Source organism: Talpa occidentalis, unplaced genomic scaffold (genome assembly GCF_014898055.3).
Source record: "Talpa occidentalis isolate TD23 unplaced genomic scaffold, MPIMG_talOcc4v2.1 talOcc4.7, whole genome shotgun sequence".
In the NCBI taxonomy this organism is placed as follows: Eukaryota; Metazoa; Chordata; class Mammalia; order Eulipotyphla; family Talpidae; genus Talpa; species Talpa occidentalis.
The window spans coordinates 102,864,853-102,884,310 of NW_023605083.1; the positions used below are offsets into that span (position 1 = coordinate 102,864,853).

Genomic DNA, 19,458 nt, shown 5'->3' on the forward strand with positions numbered 1-19,458 from the left:
TGCTTCCCCTCACCCTGCTGAAGTGGGAGGCTGGATGGAAGGGTCCTTCTAAGTACCCCTCTCACTTCTCTTTTTCTAGATCTGCCTCTGCAACTTGACTGTTCTCTAGAAAAGAGCATGCCAAAGATCAGGAATATGGCTCCTGGGTTCCTGACAACCAGGGATGAGGTAAGCCCAGAAATTTCCTAGCTCTTGCAGGATATACCCACTGTCTTTTCTCGTTTGTGAGCAGCCTTGATCTAGCTCTGGTCTAGGAGGTATGTTCCATCATACATGGTGCCTCTGCTGGACTCCTCTGTGCCATCTGTGGCTTAGAACTCATTTAAATAACTAAGCAGTGAAATAAAATACAGGATGTTCTTGCTTATGTACTCAGTGGTTCCCAAGACCTGCACAAGCAAAGACAGGCTTTCAAGGGATGTCCTCCTGAGCTGACTCTGAAGGACTTGGCTGAGGGAAGACATACCTGTGGGAATGCGGCAGGAAGCCTAGTGTGTCTCAGAGACCTGGGGAGCAACAGGTTATCCTCACAATGTGAGGCATGAAATAGCCAGTGTCCTATGGTCAGTTTTCTATGTCTGGAGGTCAGGATGCTAACTTGCTGTCCAGTTAGGATACATGGATAGATTTGGCTTGGCCGTCCCACACTTTAAATGAGTCTCCACACTTAAATATTGGAAGATTACACCTAAATATTTAGATTGCCAATTTCCTTGAGAATAGATCACTATGCTGCTATCACACAACATGTTCACAGTGTAGTCACCCCACTATCTTCCCTTGAACCCAAGGTCAAAGCACCTGCTTCAGTTACTTCTTACTTGCTCAACCCTTGGAGGCTTTGCCTTTTTCCCTTCTGAGCCTGGATGGAGACAATTCCTGAGTATCCTGAAAGCCACACTGAGGAGTGTGGACTTGACCTTGGAGCAAGCTGGGTCTTAAAGGATTTTAAGGAGTTTGTTATGTTGAAATCAAGGGTTTGGAAGTAAATAGTAATTGAATATTTGTCCTAAAAGAAAGATTTTCTATTTCTTAAGATGAGGCAGCAAGTAAATTGATACATTAAATTGAATTTAGTATTTATTGACCACCTCAACAGATGCCAGGTAGGCACTTTTTTAAAGAAATATTTTTATTAATCACAACATGAAAATGATACATATGAATTTTGGAGAACACAATTCAGTCCATAGCATTTCAACCCCTGGTCCCCAAAATCCTTGGCCTTCTCACATGAAAATACATTATTTTATCCTCACAGTCTCAAAAGTCTTAACTTTGAAGCACCAGACCTTGAAGTCCAAAATCTCATCTAAAGATATAGTGTATCGGTGAGCTATAAATTGAGATACCATTCATCCTAAGGCAAAATTCCACATCAGTTGTGATCCCTTTCTAACCAGACAATTTACATAATTGATACAATAAAAATGGTGGCACAGGCATAGGCTAGATATTCCCATTTCAAAAGGCAGAAAGCAGAAAGAAGGTAGGGTGATGGCTCCCAATGAGTCCAAAACCTCGCTAGGTAAACTCTATTAGATATTAAGGCTGGAGAATATTTATCTCTGGTTTGATAACTGTATGCTCCAGGCCCACTGGATTGGCAGCATGCCTTTGTTGTGGAGGGACAACCCTGCCTCTGTGGCTCTCCACAGAAGTCCTCATGAGAACACCTATCACCTAGGAACTTAAAAGGCTTTCAGGAGCCCTGTGTATATAGCTGGGACAGAGAACATCATCTGTCCTCTCACAGAAATACAGTTGTTTATACATTTATCTTCAATCCTACAACCTGGCTGAACTCACTTATTAGCTCTCATTTTTTTGTCCTGGGTTCCTAGAGATTTTCTACACAGATAACTGTGACATCTGCATATAGGAACAGTTTTCTTTCTTTTACAGTCTGAATGCATTGTATTTCTTCTCTTGCCTTATTGCAGAATCTCTACCACAATAGATAACTCCACCCTGGGAAGCAAACAGAGTCACCCTGGGAGGGTGACACATCCCAGCTCCATGGGTCAGAAACTTCTGGGCTTGGGACTGTCCCAGCCTTAGCCTTATGTGATCTCTTTGACTGTTAATTTATATCTTTTATATCCCTTGATAAACTGGTAAATGTAAGTTAATTATTTCACTGAGTCCTGTGAGCCTCTCCAGCAAAATAATTGAACCCCAGGAGCGGGGTCATTGAAACTTGTGATCTGTAGCCAGTTGATCTGAAGTGCTACTGATAACCAGGGCTTGCAGGTGGTGTCTGAAATGCGCGTGTGTGTGTAAGGGGAGAGGAGGAGAGTCTTGTGGGACTGTGCTCTTAACCTGTGGCATCTGAATTAAGTTAAATTGTAGGTATCCCTGTTGGTATTAGAGAATTGCTTGGTGTGGTGAAAAACCTCCATACATTTGGTGATGAGAGTGTCAGAAGTGTGAGTGTTCTATGTGAGTAAGTAAAGGAGATATAGGAAAGAAACACAGGAGGGAAAGAATTGAGTTATTTCACTTAAAGTTTCTGTGTCATAGTGATGAGCATTTGATCACCGAAATTGAAAAATACAATTAACATTAACCACTAAAAAAAAAAGAAATTCTTAGATGTCCATCTTATAATACATATATAGATTTTATATGCAGAAAACCACAAATGCTGATGAGAGGAATCAAAGAACATCTCAATAAATGGAAAGACATTGTGTTTATAGATTTGAACAGCCAACATAGTTACAGTTTTTTTTTTTTTTTTTAAAGATTTATTTATTTATTTATACAAGCACTGGGTGCAGTCAAAAGCGCGGGAGGGTGAGAGAATTCACTAGAGCCAGAGTGGGGAGCAGAGCAGGCCCAACATAGTTATAGTTAATATGTCAGTTCTCTCTAAATAGGTTTGCTTTTTTTTAAATCCCAGGGTTTTTGTTGTTGAGGTATAAGTGATATAAAACACTAGTTTAAGGTGTGCAGCAGAGATTCAGTGTTTGTATATATTGCAAAATGAAAAAAAAAAAAAAAGACTACAATAAGTCTAGTTAACATCCATCCCCATAACTAAACAAGAATTTGCGTGTGTATTTGATAGATAGGCTTAATGCAAATCAGGTAAAAATTTAAAGCAAGGGTTTTTTTGTAGATTTGGATAAGATTATTCTAAACTTTGTATGGGCCAATACATGCCCTAGAAAAACTGAATTCACCTTTAAAATGAAATATAAAGTGTGAGGAATCAGTTAACATTGTGTGTGTGTGTGTGTGTATATACGTATATATACGTGTGTATATATATACGTATATATGTATATTATACACACACGTGTATATATATGTATATATGCCTACAGTAATCAAGATTTTTTTACACCGTTATAGATCAATAGAACAGACTAGAGGACCCCTAAATTGACTAACCAGCAATATGTGAAGGGGATTAATAGTCTTGAACACAAGGGTTCAAGTTAAAAGCAAGATTCATAAATCTCACTGGGTGTGCCATGCCATCTTTCTTGCTGTCTTGGCCCTGGTTGGTGACAAAGTTAAGTTGATTAGTGGGTGTGCCTGGCTCCAGGTGAGCAGCAATGTGTTTTTGTTACAGGCATTAACGGCCTTCAAGGACGTTGCTGTGGCCTTTACCCAGAAGGAATGGAAGCTGCTGAGTCCTGCCCAGAGGACTCTATATCGGGATGTAATGCTGGAGAACTACAGCCACTTGGTGTCAGTGGGTAAGAATGGCCTGTCTCAGATTTCAGATTCAGCCAGGGGGCACCTAAAGGTTTTGTGTAGCAGCCACCATACTTTTGACTCAGAAAGGAAACAATATTTTTCCTATACCTCCAGAGAATGTCTAGATTCTGTGCAGTTAAAAATAGTGAAGTTGTGTGTGTGGTATCAGATACTGCAGTCTAAATCCCTTCCCAGGCCAGGCCCCTCCTCTGAAGATATCTTTCTTCAAATGGGGGAGTATTTGTATTCACGCAAACACATGGTGGGATTGTGTACTGCCTTTACAGCCAGCATTCCCTACCTCAGGCATCCTTTGTCAGTATTCAGAGTGCTTTTGCCCCACATTGTGCTTCCTTACTGTTACATAGGTTTTTGCATTACCTGGCTGACTGTTAGATAAGTCTCTTAAGCCACCTAACCCACTGTCACCTTGATTTCTTTCTTTGTGAATAGGAATTGCATTTTCCAAGCCAAAGCTCATTACACAACTGGAGCAAGGGGACGAGCCCTGGAGAGAGGAGACTGAATGTCTTCTGGACCTTTGTCCTGGTGAGTGGGAAGGAACAGATAGTCATGGAGAGTGGGCAGAGAGGCATTTGGCAATTGAAAAGGTAGAGCTACTATGAGCTCCTAAAGAGGCTTCTCTGAGCCTCTCAGGCTGCTGTTACAGGCTGCAGAATGTCGCCTCCCTGTCAAACTGTTATGTGCACCCCAGGGAGAGCTTCCCTGGCATTCCACCTACCTCTTCTCTGAGGAGATCTCACTCTGTTCACATGGCTTTCCTTTTTTGAGCACTTTTAGGATTCTTTCTATTCCTGGGCTTTTATTGGTAGACCTGATCTTCAGCATACACTTCTTTCTGAGACTAAGGCAGCTGTCTCTGGTAGATATTGTCCAATTTCTGCTCTCAATCTAGTAACCTGTATGCTCCGTTTTACCCCGTAAATGTCTATAACTTTGTTTCTTTTTTTTTATGATGGATTATTTAAGGTTACAACAAAGAATTATACAACGAGTGCCAATGTGCCTTCCCTATAGTTTAGAAAAGAAAGTTTTGAAACCATTTGACAATCCCTGTAGCTTCCCTGGCTGTGGCCCGACCTAACCCTGGGCAGTAAGAATTCTGAGACCCAGAAAATTGAGAACTTCCCTATTGGGATGGCTTGGGCTCCAAAAGCCCCCTCCTCCACCCCTCCCAGAAGAGATCAAAGAAAAGCCAGGCTGAGCCTGGCCTAACAGCAGAAAGGAGGACTTCAGAGTTAACTCACAAATACTTTAGGAAAATAAACAAAGGGCAGGTATATCCCAGCCTTCAGAAGTGGCAGCTGAGGCAAGAGCAGGGCAGGCTACCGTAGTATTAAGTTAGCACACGAGTGCCACCTTTGGGTCAAGTGCAAATTAATCCCAGAGAGTGACTCCCTTGGTCTCCCCACTGGGAGATTCAGGCAGAAAGGAAAATCAGGAAGGCAGGGTGGGAAGTGAAGATAATCTAAGTGTGGAATCCAGCTTGTTGTGGAACCAAAGTAGGTTAGAGGTACCTAACATGCCATTTCTGAAACTGAGATTGAGTATTAAAGACCCAGAACCCCCTCCTCCCTCTACCTCACACCAAGGTACACCAAGGTAAAAACAATGCTAAATCTCCAGTGCCCCAACCACATACACATGCATAAATAGCTATAAACAAGGCAACACACATTCCTAGGATCAAGGGATAACTCAACACAAAATGGAATAGAAAAAAGAAGACAGAAGTCCTGGGACAAATGTAAAGGAGACAGAAATAGACAAACTATCTGACAACAACTTTAAAACAACAATATTAAAAATGTTAAATGAGATACTGCAAGGTCAGTCAAAGGCAGGTAGGTAGATGCAAGATCTCAGAAGGGGATCCAAGAACAAAGAGTTCTTCACCAAAGAGATTGAATACATTTTAAAAATCATACAAAGAGATTCTGAATGAAATACAGACAAATTTAGAAAGTGCTTTAAATAGAATTAATCAGGTAGAAGAATTTAAAGCAGGAAGCAAAGAAAAAAATAACTTAAAAGGTCTCCCAAATTAAGATTTCCCTGGATTTGGGTTTACATTCTTCACTAAAGGATTGTTTATAGGAAAAGAAAACTAAAATGTGTAGGCTTAGTTTATACCTTTTTTTTTTTTTTTTTTTTTTTTTTTTATAGAGGCATGTTTTCTTTCTTTGTTTTTTTTTTTTTTTTTTTGTTTATACATGCACTGGGTACAGTCAGAAGCGCGGGAGGGTGAGAGAATTCACCAGAGCCAGAGCAGAGAGCAGAGCAGGCAGAAGGACCGAAGTACACTGCTGAGGGGAGCAGCGGGCGGCAGGAGAGGTCTGCGCGCCATGTGGGACCCTCCTCCGGTGGCCGGGGAGCAGCCGGGGATCGAACCGGCGCCGCAGAGGCTGTGGGCAGCTTCGCAACCCAGCGCTCAACCGCTGCGCCACCGGGGAGGCCCTAGTTTATACCTTTTAAAAGCTTATACAATTAAGTATTTTTTTTTTTATTTATTTTTTTTTAATAGAGGCATACTTTATTCATTTGTTAGCTGGTTTGTTTGTTTGTTCTGTTTATACATGCACTGGGTACAGTCAGAAGCGCGGGAGGGTGAGAGAATTCACCAGAGCCAGAGCAGGGAGCAGAGCAGGCAGAAGGACCGAAGTACACTGCTGAGGGGAGCAGCGGGCGGCAGGAGGGGTCTGCGCGCCATGTGGGACCCTCCTCCGGTGGCCGGGGAGCAGCCGGGGATCGAACCGGCGCCACAGAGGCCGCGGGCAGCCTCGCAACCCAGCGCTCAATCGCTGCGCCACCGGGGAGGCCCTACAATTAAGTATTTTTTAAATGCAGTTGAGTTATTCCCTTCTTTTGGACATTTATTTCAGGTAGATAACTATTAAATTTGTTATATCCATGTGTTACTTCCTTGGAAACACATGGAAAGACTTTCTTTCAGGATGCATACTAGGAAATTCACCATTAGATATACCTTACAGGAAATACTAAAGGGAATCACTGAATGGGAAATAAGAATGCTAACTAAATCATAAAATAGCAGAGTAAAACTCACTGGTAATGATATATATAGTCATAGTTTCTGTATGCTAGTGGTAGAGTGTAATTAATGTATAACTTAGAAGTTTAAGTAATAAAAATAACCATAGATATATTTTAGGAACAATATAAAAATGTATAAATTATAATATCAATAACCTCAAATGTGAGTGGGAAGAGAAATAAAAGTGTAAATCTTGGAATTATATTTAAGTTGTTACTAGTTTTAAAGTGTTTAATTTTGAGTTATTTTATATAAGTCTTAGGATAGCCACAAGGGAACATCCTATAATATTTCAGAAAAGGACATGATAAAGAAGGCAAAGCATATTGATATCACAAGATATCACAACACATATAAAGATGGCAAGCTAAGACAAAAGGAACAGCAGATTGACAAAATATTAACAGACCGAAAAGTAAATGACAACAACACAATAATAGTAAGGGATTTTAACACTCCCACTTAAATCATTGGCTAGATCATCTAGACAGAAAACTAAAGCAGAATAAATGGCCTTAAAATAATCTTTTTCATCCCTTCACCATTAGCATGAGTCTTAAGGCTAAAGTGAGTTGCTTGGTAACTAAGGACTTACTACTTTTTTTCCCAATTCGAATTCCACTTATAGCCTTCCCTTGCCTAATTGCTCTAGCTAGAATTTTTTATCCTATGTTGAATAGTAGTGGTGAAAGTGGACATCCTTGTCTGGTACCAGATTTTAGTGGAAAAGCTTTCAGTTTTTCATGATTGAGAATGATCTTGGCTATGAGTTTGTCACATATAACATTATGTTGAGGTATGTTCCATTTATGCTGTTTTTTGAGCGTTTTCATCATAAATGGGTGTTGAATCTTACCAATGTTTTCTTGACATCTCTTGATATGCTAATATGGTTTTATTGATGCAGTGAATTATGTTGATTTTCAGATGTTGAACCATTCTTGTGTTCTTGGACTAAGTCCAACTTGGTCATGGTGTAGAATCCTTTTAATGCATTGTTAAATTCAGTTTGCTAAGGTTTTGTTGAGGGTTTTTCCATCTATGTTCTTTAGGGAAATTGGTCTAATTTTCTCTTTACATGTTGTCTTTGTCTGGTTTTGGTATTAGGGTAATGGCCTCATAAATGTGTTTGTGGCCTCATAAATGTGTTTGTGGGAGAGTTTGAGAAGGATAGCTTGGTATAATTTACTTGTGAAAATATCTGGTCCAGGACTTTCGTTTTTTGGGAGAGTTTTTAATTACTGCTTCAGTTTCCTTGCTTGTAATTGGTTTGTTTGGGTTTGCTATATTTTCCTTATTCAGTCTTAGATGTTGGTATATTTGTCCATGTCTTCTAGGTTATTCAACTAAGTTATTAGAAGATAAATGTTCATAGTAATGTTTCATTTTGGATCCTATTTGAGTTTTCTCCCCTTTTTTGTGAGCCTAGGTAGAGGTTTGTCTATTTTATTTTTTCATAGACCTAGCTTTTGGTTTCATTAATCTTTTGGATTATCTTTTTTTAAATTACTATTGCATTTATTTTTGCCCTTAATTTTTATTATTTCCTTCCTTCCTTCCTTCCTTCCTACTGGCTTTTGGTTCTTTGGTTGGGAGGGCCTGGAAGCCACTCTTCACAGAAGGGGGAACTATAACTCAGCTGTTGTGCCTGGTTGAGGGCAAACCAGGCCCAAGGGCCAGCAAAACTACTCAAAGTAGGTCCTGTGTCCTGCTGAGATCCCAGGTCAGAGTACACCACTGACTTGGTTTTGCAGAGGAGCAAATCCACTGGTTGGAATTACTGCTTGGGATTTGCAGGCAGGAACCTGGTCTACTAAGATTTGAGCTGGTTGTTTCAAGTGCATCCCCTCTCCACCCCATCATAATCAGATTTCTAGTGGTTGAGTCTTGCAGGTTCTTCTGCAATCCCTATGATAAAAGATCAGAATAGAGCCTCCCACATACTGCTGTGCAGTGCTGGAAAGGGTGAATGTTACCCTGGACTTTCTCTTCCCACTAGAAAAACTCTAGGCTCAGATGGGACCTGGGACTTGGCATGGTACAGCACTGGCCTTGGTAGATACACAGTGTGCTTAGCATGGTTAGAGTGCTGCCATTCCTTTCACCTTTTTAATGCAGTCTGTCTGTCGTGGTCTGTGTGGTGGAGGGTCTTCAGCTTCACTCCCGTAGTATCATGAATTACCAGTTTTTCTACTTTTGAGGGGGTAGTAAAGTCAGGAACAGCCTATGTCACCATCTTAGAGGCATCACTCCCTGTTTTGTTTTGTTTTTTAAAGATCTATTATATATAAGGTATGAAAGATAATATAAAATGTTATTGGTATAAAGTGTTATGGCATAATACATAAGGAATAATTACAAGATATATTGAAGTGTAATAAGTATAGAATTTGGCAAGTTTTTAAATAGGTACAGATACAGATATATCACAATTGATTTAGCCATTCACCAATTAAAGGACATTTGTGTAATCTCCAGTTTTTGATGACTACAAATAAACCCTGTGTTATAAACATTTACAAGTCTTTGTGTAGTTTGCTTTCATTTCTTTTGGTTAAATACCTGGAACTGCAATCACTGAGTTGTAAGATAAAGTGTGTATTTGACTTTTTATGCAATTCAAAAACTGTTTTCCAATATGGCTACACCATTTCATATTCTGACCAGCAGTATCTGAGAGTTCCCGAAGCTCTAGGTCTTTGTAAACTGTCAAAAATTAAAATAAAAAATTATCATAGCTGTTTAGTGGCATCTTATTATGGCTTTATTTGACATTTCCTTTGCTTAGTTGCCATCTGTATTTCTTCTTTGAAGTGTATTTTGAAATCTACTGCCCATTAAAAAAATTTGTCCTGTTTTTTACTAATAAATTTTGAAAGTTCATATATTCTATGTAGAAGTCCATGATCAGTCATTTGCTTTATAAATAATTTCTCTGAGGATTGCTTTTCAGTCTCTTAATAGTGCCTTTCGAAGAGAAATTCATACTTTTGATTAAGTCCTAATTTTATTTTCTCATGAATTGCACTTTTGGTGGGGTATTTAAGAAATCTTTGCCTTAAACTAAGGTAGTAAAGATTTCCATATATCTTTTCCTTAGAAGTTTTATAATTTTGAGTTTACATTTAGGTCTATAATTTATTTTGAGTAAACTGTCTTTGGTGCCAGGTCTGGATCTAAATACACACAAATACTCACTTTTTTCTAGCACCATTTATGTATTAATTTTGAGTTATAATTGACATATCTTAGTTTTACTTGTGCAACATAATGGTTCTATATTTGTTTATATATTGAGAAATAACTAACATGATGAATCTAGTTAACAGCCATCACCACAGTTATAAGTTTTTTTTTCCTTGTGATGAGAACTTTTAAGAGTGACTTATTTAGCAGCTTCCAAATATGCAGTTGCTACCACACCATATATTACATCCCCATGACTTAGTGATTTCATAATTAGAAGTTTGTACATTTTGACCCACTTTGTCTATTTCACTTACCTCCCACTGCTGGTCAATCTGTTCTATTTATTTATGAGCTTGGTTTTTTATGTAGAATGCACTTTATATGACTGCGATTATACGTTATTTGTCTATGTGTGACTTACATAAATAGCTAGAAGTGGAATTTCTGAATCATTTGTTCTATAGTGGCTATACCAGTTTACATTTCCATCAGCAGTTCAACAATATTTGTTGAGAAGATAACTCTTTCTTTGCTGAATTACTTATGCAGCTTTGTGGTAAATCAGATTACCTGACCGTGTGTGTATGGGTCTATATGTGAATTCTATTTTTTTCCAATCCTATCTTTGTCTCTCACTGTTAATATCATAGTCTTGATGGCTATAGCTTTACAGTAAGTCTGGAACTCAGTATAAGTCCTTCAATATTTTAGATTCCTTGCACTTTCATATGGAGTTTAGAATCAGCTTGGCAGTTCTCTCTCTCACACACATACACACACATGTTCTGATTGATATTAAGTAGATTCTGTATCAATTTGAAAAGAACTTACATGTGAACATTATTGTCACCTAATGTATAAACTCAGTATCTTTTTCTCTATATGAGACTTCTTTAATTTTTGTCAGCAGTTTTGTAGTTTATAGTATACAAATATTGTGTACCTCTTGTGTTAACATATAAGGTCATTAAAGGCAACAACAAAAGATTGTTAACTTTTGGGATCACCTCTTATGAAATTTGTACCTCTGTACTTAATTTTTTGATACTATTTCACCAGTTTCTAAATTTCAGTTTTCATTTTTGTTGATAGTACATAGAAATACAACTCATTTGGTCCTCCTTGGTGGCACAAGGGGTTAAGTCTCAGCACTATGAAGCTATCTACAGCCACTGCAGCATGAGTTCGATCCCCAGCCAGGAAGCTGACCCACATGGCACAGCAGACCTCTCCTGTCTTGCCTGCTGCTCCCCTCAGCAGTGTACTTCAGTCAATCTGCCTGTTCCCCACTCTGTGTCTGGTGAATCCTCTCATCACCACCCCCCCCCACCTCTGGCCTACACCCCAGCTCTTGTATGCATAAATAAATAAATCTTTAAAAAAAATACAACTAATTTATATGTAGTGATCTTACATCTGGTAATCTTGCAAAACTTCTTAGTTTTAGTATGTTTTTTATAAATTCTATAAGATATACTACTTAGTTGATCATGTATTTGTGAATAAGTATAGTTACTCCTTTCCCTTCAGTATGTCTTTAATTTATTTTTCTTGCCTCATTGCACAGGCAAGAACATCCAGTGCAATGATGAATTTAAATGGTGAGAATGGACATCCTTCCTGATCTTATGGGGAATGCTTTCCTCCTAAGTGTAAGTTTTTTTTTTTTTTTTTAATAGCTGTTCTTTATCAGCTTGACAAACTTCTGTTCCTTGTTTGATGAGTTTTTATTGGAAATGGATGTTGGAGTCTGTCAAATGGCTTTTAGCTTCTTTTAAGATGGTTATATGTTTTTCTTTTTTAGTCTTTTAATATGAATTGTTTATTTTGTTGTTGGTAATGTTAAGCTATTTTTTCTCTTACTACCGAGTACTGACCTTACACAGATTTCACCAGTTTTATTTTCATTCTTTTGTGTATATGTTTATTATGTTCATGAAATTTTACTGATGTAGACTCATGTAACTACCATCATTCAAAGTTACAGAAGAGTTCTATAACAGGGATCCCTTATACTGCCCTTTATAAGCCACAGCCAACTCCTCCCCTCCTTTCCTCTTCCTTCTGCAAACACTCATCTTTTCTCCATCTCTCTAATTTTGTTATTTTGAGAATGTTATATAAAAAGATTGTTACCTTTTGGGATTGCCTTTTATAATTCAATCTAATTCCCTTTGAGATCCTTCCAAAATGTTGCAGGTATTGACACCTCATTCCTTTTATTGTAGTATTCTATGTGTAGTATTCTATGTGTGATTGTACCACAGTTTGTGAACTCATTTACATATTCAAGAACATTGGGGTGTTTACAATTTTAGGCTCTAACTAATCTTCCTCAACTTACGATAGTGTTATAACCTGATAAACACATCATAAGTTGAAAATACTGTAAGTATTTACTGTATTTAATACACATAACCTGCTGAACATGATAGTTGAACCTGTGATTTTCTTGTTACTCTCATAATCAACATGGCTGACTGGGTGCTGTGGCTGTCACTGCCCAGCATCATGAGAGAGTACTGTACTGTTTGTCACTAGTCTTGGGAAAGACCAAAATTTAAACTACAGCTCCTACTGACTATGTATAAATGCGTTTGCACCATCATAAAGTTGAAAATCATATTGAACTGAAATGGCGCAAACACCAGAGTGGGATGGAGGAAGGAGATGAACCAGTTAGTGGGCCTCACCTGAGCTCTTATGACTGAAACACAACTGGCAGTTCCTCTCAGTTGGGCAGGCTCCATAAATAATGGTTAGCCAAAGGTGTAATGGGTGTCATCTAGAGTTTTAAAATATTTTTATTACATGGAATTTACTTAAAGGTGACTTCATATAATGCATATACATCTCTACAGTCAGAACTTAAGAACATTACTATCATCCCTAATATTTACCTTGTGACCCATTTCAGTAAACAATGCTTCTATTCCTCAGAGGTACCACTGGCCTGATTTTATTTCACTGCAGATTAATTTTGCCTTCTGCTGCACAGTATTACATGAATGGGGTCACATTTATGTACTCTTTGTGTGGGGCTTCATTTACATCAGTAGTCTTTTGTTTTATGCTCACTAGCATTCCATCATATGATGGTGCAACTGTTTACCCATTTTCTCATTTTTCCTGATAGATACCTTGACGGCTTCCAGTTACAGTTATTTTGGAAAAGCTATTAACATGCTGGGTTTCTTGTTTTGCTTTTTTTTTTTTTTTTTTTGGTAAACATATATTTTCATTTCCTTTGGATAAATAACTTAGGGTTGTTGTAACAAATTACCAAAACTGAGAGGATTGAAATAACAATTTTATTCTCCCTCAGTTCAGAGGCCAGAAGTCCAGAATCAGCCTGTCAGCAGGGTTGGTTCCTTCTGCTGATTCTGAGAGAAAATTGTTCCTTGCCTCTCTTCTAGCTTCTGGTGGTTGCTGGTAATATTTAGCATTCCTTGGTTCGTAGCTGTGTCACTCTTGCCTCTGCCTCTATGGTCACCTAGCCTTCTTCCTACTTTGTCTCTATATCCAAATTTCCCTCTATTTGTAAGGATACCAGTTTATTGGATTAAGGCTCAACCTAATTCATTATGACCTCATTTTAACTTGGTCACATCCACAGAGGCCCTATTTAAAAAAGCCACATTTACTCTTCCAGGTAAACATGAATTTTGGTGGGATACTGTTCAACCCTGTATGTGTAGTTTTTATAAGAAAGTTCTTTTCCAAAGACATTATACTATTTTTCACTTCCATGAACAATATATGAGAGTCCCTATTGACTCATATCCTCTGACATTTTTCCTGGTGTGTGTTGTGATGGAGACATTGTGGTACCTAATGGGGGTTTTGATTTCTATTTCTATGATGGTTAGTAATGTTAAGCACTTTTGATGTGCAATTGATCGTATGCGCCATCTTCGTATCTTATTTTTTACTGAGTTGTTTTTTTACTGAATTCTATGAGTTATTAATCCTAAATACCAGTTTTATATATACATTTTACAAATTGTTTCTCATAATATACAACTATTGTGTTCATTTTTTTTAGCAATAACTTGATGAACAGATGTTTAATTCTGAGGAAGGAAAATTTTTCTCTAATTTTTGTAGGTATAAAGATAATCTGTTTTAGTTTTTACACTACCATCCATCTTGAATTAACCTTTTTCTATGGTTTGAAGTGGGATCAATGTTTATTTTTCTTTTATACTCAGTGGCTTTAGCACTGTTTACTTTAGAAAAGACTTGCCTTTCTCTCATTGGATTTTTTTATTGTTGAAAACCCAACAATGAATATGTATATTCTTAAATCAAGCCACACTATCTGTTACTGCAAAATCATAGGAAAGCTTAAAGTTAGACAGTCTAAGTCCTTTCCCTCCCCCTCTTTTCCCAAGATTGTTTTGTTTTGTATAATGTAAGTCCTCTGTATTTCCAGTTAAATTTTAGGACACACACACACACACGCGCACAATACTTTTATTAGATACAGCTTCTCCTGGTTAGCAGGTGGTCTTTTTTTGTTGTGCAAAGAAAAACTCTGTGCAGAAGTTTTTTAGTTTGATGTAGTCCCATTTGTTTATTTTTTTGCTTTTATTTCTCTTGCTTTTGGAGTCATCAAAAAAATAAATAATGCTTACACTGATGTCAGGGAGCTTACCAGTTATGTTTTCTTCTAGAAGTTTTATGGTTTCAAGTCTCACATTTAAGTCTTTATTCCATTGTGAGGTTTTTTTTTTTTTTGGTGTGTGGTATAAGGTAGTTGTCCAGTTTCATACTTTAACATGTGGCTGTCTAGTTTTATCAATACCATTTATTGAAGAGACTGTCCTTTTTCTATTGTATAGTAATTCTTGCTTCCTTTGTCATAAATTAAACATTATGTGTGGGTTTACTTCTGGGCTTTCTATTCTGTTTCACTGATCTATAGTCATAGGCATCCTTTTGAATATTAAGTTGAAATTCGTATCAAGTGATCAGTTATCTCTGTTCATTAAAGTCTTTTTCTGAGGTTTATCATGATCTTTCATGTGGAACATACTCTGTTTCCTCATTTTACTTGAAACTCTGTTTCTATGTGTTAGGCAAAACAACTACTACTTGTGGGACCTTTTGTAGGTATTGAACCTTATCATTCAGCTTTGCCCTACCTGTTGGCTGTTTCTTGTACCTTTGTGGTTGTCTATGCAGCCTGCTTTATTTTTGATAGCTCCCCATTGTTGAGTGTGTGCTAAGACCTGTTTGTGTTCCAAGTGGAGGAGTCTCTTTCAGCACTTAGGTGTCAGCCTGAGTGGAAGCCAGAACCTCCTGTAGGGCTATAGTTATAAATCCTGCTGGCCTCCAGACCAGGCAGTATGGAGGTATTCTCTTGTAGTTTTAAGAATCAGCACTCCCAAGCAGGTATATAAGCTTCTTTATGGAGGTAAAGGTGAGCTGTAGCTAAACCAAGGGGAGAAGGCAAATATATTGTCCCCAACCTGTGTTCCACAAGAACTCCTCTGGCTTCAGTGGGGCCTAGACTTGCACAGGGCAGAGGGGCATAAGATAGCCAGTGTCTTATGATAGTACTGGCAGCTACAGCTAAGGTGGGGTGAAAGTTCAAAGAGAGCATCTGCAAGTCTCTCCATCCCAGAGAAAATTAAAACAGACTCTGTCCCCTGGCAGACACTTTAACTCATGTGTCTCCTATATGAATGATTAGGCACTCTTCACATTGCTACTTTTGTACTAGGTGCCAGCATAAACGAGTCTGTGAGAATGTGCTTTTAAAAGTGGAGTCTCTATCTATTACTCACTGCCTCATGGGTGTCCTAGTGGAAGCCCCGAAATTAGATGTTTTTTGAGGCCTCTCTCTCCACCACAGGCCCTAAGGGGCATTTAATGTGGGCATGAACCTCTCACTCCTCAGGGAGAAGCTTCATATTTGAGATTCCTCCTAATTGTAGGTCACCATGTCAGGGGTAGGCTTTCTTGGTGAAACCAAGTCTTTGCCTTTCCTACTAATTTTTTTTTTTTTTAAGATTTATTTTTATTTATTTATACAAGCACTGGGTACAGTCAGAAGCGTGGGAGGGTGAGAGAATTCACCAGAGCCAGAGCGGGGAGCAGAACAGGCAGAAGGACCGAAGTACACTGCTGAGGGGAGCAGCGGGCGGCAGGAGAGGTCTGTGCGCCATGTGGGACCCTCCTCCAGTGGCCGGGGAGCAGCCGGGGATTGAACCAGCGCTACAGAGGCTGTGGGCAGCTTCACAACCCAGTACTCAACCGCTGCGCCACCGGGGAGGCCTGCATTTCCTACTTGTTTTGATGGGTCCTTTTGTCCCTTGTCCTTTTGTCAGCTTGTTCTCAGATCCTTTTCATAGGGAATTGTTGCATATGTAGCTGTATATTTGATGTGGACTTGAGAGGAGGTGAACCCAGAATCTTCCTGTACCATCTTGAACCCTTCTCCCTGTGATACTTTCTTAAAACTATTTTTTTTGGAGGGGGGAGAGATGGGGGCTGGTATTTAGAGTTGGCTCATCATGGAGATTTTCTGTTGCAGTAAAAGTATATTTCATGTAGTACTATGCAATGGAAGGTAGATTTCTAAAGAAAGTCTTTGTTGTGTGAATATCTAGAATTATTACTGGATAAGTGTTACCACCCACAAAGTACTTCTGGTGAATCTGACCCAGAATTTTTCTCCAGCAGAACCAAGGACAGAATTCCAGCCCCATCTCTCCTGCCCAGCGACTTTTTCAAGTCAACGGTTCCTCAGACAATATATGCTGTGCTGTCACTCCCCTCAGATCTTCCCAAGCTCATCTGCAGAAAGTCGCTTCTTACTAGAAGCTGCAAACTGCTCAAGTGAAAAAGAAGAAGGTGGAAAGAGAGAAGGACTTGATACCTTGTTCAGGAGGCTGCAGCTGCGTTGGACTTCAAGGGCATTCTTCAGCCCATCTCAAGGTCAGCAAGTAGACTGGGTGGAAGGCAACAGAGATGGAGGAACAGATCACGATCCAGCCCAGAGGATGAGCCTTCAGGAGTCAGACACATTATTGTCAGGAGTACACATCTCAGAGTCAGAAGCAGTCATATGTGGAAAATATGGATTAGAACTTAGCACAAAATCAAGCCTTGGTAGCCTCCAGAAGCATCATGTATGCCCTGAATGTGGCAGAGGCTTCTGCCAGAGGTCAGACCTCATCAAGCACCAGAGGACGCACACAGGGGAGAAGCCTTACATTTGTAAGGAGTGTGGACGAGGCTTTGGCCGGAAGTCCTCTCTCAACATACACCAGAGGAAACACTCTGGGGAGAAGCCGTACATGTGTACGGAGTGTGGGCGACACTTCAGGTATACATCCTCGCTCACTAACCACAAGAGGATACACTCTGGGGAGAGACCATTTCTGTGTCTGGAGTGTGGGCGAAGCTTTCGCCAGAAGATTGCCCTCATCTTGCACAAGAGGACACACATGAAAGAGAAGCCCTTTGTGTGTCCTGACTGTGGGAGAGGCTTTTGCCAGAAGGCATCGCTCCTCCAACACCAGAGCTCACATTCAGGTGAGAGGCCCTTCTTGTGCCTTGAGTGTGGGCGTGGCTTCAGGCAGCAGTCACTACTCCTCAGTCACCAGGTCACACACTCAGGGGAGAAGTCTTATATCTGTCCTGACTGTGGGCATGGCTTTCGCCAGAAGGTTACCCTGGTCAGGCACCAGAGGACACACACAGGGGAAAACCTTATGTGTGTCCTGAGTGTGGACGTGGCTTTAGCCAGAAGGTCTCCCTCATGGGACACCAAAGGACACACACAGGGGAGAAACCTTATGTGTGTCCTGAGTGTGGGCGTGGCTTTGGTCAGAAGGTCACCTTCATCAGACACCAGAGAACCCACACAGGGGAGAGACCTTACCTGTGTCCTCGGTGTGGACGTACCTTTGGCTTCAAGTCACTCCTCACTAGACACCAGAGGACACACTCAGGGGAGGAGGAAGCTGATGTATATGGAGCGTGTGAGCGAGGAGCTGGCAAGAAGTCACACCTCACCTCTGAACAGAGGCCATACTCAGGAGAGAGGCCATGTGTGTGTGGTGAGTGTGGACGTGGCTTTGGGTTTAAGTCAGCCCTCATCAGACACCAGCGGACCCACTCAGGAGAGAAACCATATGTGTGTAGGGAGTGTGGTCGTGGCTTCAGCCAGAAGTCTCACCTCCACAGACATAGGAGGACCAAATCTGGCCATCAGCTTCTGCCACGAGAGCTGTTCTCCTGACCTTTCCTTTTCCCCGAGTGTGAAGATGTCAGAAATCACTAGGAAATGTTCCACTTCCTTCAAATGCAATGGGGAAAAAATATTGCTTTCTTTCAGTGATTATAAGATAGTTGATTCATAGTTTACTTTCTGTATTAGCAATAACTTTTAATTTGCTAGGGCTACCAAAACAAAATACCATGACTTGGTGACTGAAAGAATAGACATTTTTTTTGGCTTGTATGTGTTTTCTAGTGTCTCTCCTTCTTCCTACAAGGACACCAGACATACTGGGTTAGAGCCCTAACTTTATGACTCAACAGTTATCTTTAAAGATCCTTTCACCAAATAAAGGTCATGTTGTGGGTTCTGGCTTCCACATAGGAATTTGGGGGAATAAATTTAGTCCATCACACTCAGCTCTCTGGACTCCCCTAATTCATGTTCTCACACACAAAATACATTCACCACCACCACCTCACCCCTACTTAACATCCTGAAAAGTCTTGATCTATTCCAGCATTGACTGTATATTCAAAATATCTAAATACCATCTAAATCAAGTGTGGATAAGACTAGAGGTACTATTCATCCTTAAGCAAAGCAAAACTCTCCAGCCATAAACAATGAACCATTTATCTGCTTCTAAGAGACAATGATAGGACAAACACAGAATTCACATTCCCATTCCAAAAGTGGAAGGAAGAAAGAATTGATGACTCCCAAGCAGGTGTAAAACTCAGCAAGGCATTCTTAGATTTTAAGGCTTGAGAATAATTACTGGTTGGATGCTGTGCACTCTGGCCCTAATGGAGTGGTGGCGGTGGAAGACACATACAGGTCTCCTGAATTTTTATTACTACTTTGGGCCTGCTGAGGAAATGGCAGACCTACCTGATCTCTGGTTCATCTGGGGTCACTCTTTCCTTTTCTTGATGGATAACACAAGAATCCCAGAGATCCGACAGCCTGTCTTTATTTTACCCTGGCAGTTTCTGCTGAGATGGTTGATTTACAAACCATTCTTTTACCAAATAGTTGTCCAGCCACACTATCGGTGTGTTCTCAATTTTGCAACATAGACTGGCATGCTAAACTGTTCCGACCTTCAACATTGTGCCTAGAAATCTACTCAGCTAAACACTATCACAAGTTCTATCTTCTGTAAAACATTAGCACACAGTTTGGCGAAGTTCTTTGCCACTTTTTGAAAAAGATTGCCGTTCCTCCAGTTTCTGGTAACAAGTTT

General features: G+C 39.7%; 2 protein-coding genes across 7 annotated transcripts in view; both read left to right on the plus strand.

Annotated features, from left to right (window-relative positions):
- LOC119232488 (zinc finger protein 169) overlaps positions 1 to 19,458 on the plus strand; it is a 54,818-nt gene that overhangs the window by 26,624 nt on the left and 8,736 nt on the right. For 4 of the 6 annotated variants that reach the window (XM_054689581.1, XM_054689579.1, XM_054689580.1 and 1 more), the window contains exons 2-6: positions 80 to 168; positions 3,584 to 3,710; positions 4,165 to 4,260; positions 11,544 to 11,628; positions 16,664 to 16,703. In XM_054689581.1, the coding sequence (XP_054545556.1) occupies positions 118 to 168; positions 3,584 to 3,710; positions 4,165 to 4,260; positions 11,544 to 11,581 (312 nt within the window). In that variant the 5' untranslated portion in view covers positions 80 to 117 and the 3' untranslated portion in view covers positions 11,582 to 11,628; positions 16,664 to 16,703. Of the gene's footprint in view, positions 1 to 79; positions 169 to 3,583; positions 3,711 to 4,164; positions 4,261 to 11,543; positions 11,629 to 16,663; positions 16,707 to 19,458 lie in introns of those variants that run through there. The other 2 variants (XM_054689583.1, XM_054689584.1) reach the window with 2 other exon arrangements.
- On the plus strand, positions 16,708 to 19,211 carry ZNF169 (zinc finger protein 169). The gene is made up of 2 exons (XM_054688613.1): positions 16,708 to 17,738; positions 19,202 to 19,211. Exons 1-2 carry the CDS (start codon positions 16,741 to 16,743, stop codon positions 19,209 to 19,211), a joined length of 1,008 nt encoding a protein of 335 aa, XP_054544588.1. The 5' UTR covers positions 16,708 to 16,740.

Excerpts from the sequence above, each read along its gene's own strand:
- ZNF169 (XM_054688613.1), top strand. The coding sequence starts at position 16,741 with ATGCTGTGCTGTCACTCCCCTCAGATCTTCCCAAGCTCATCTGCAGAA.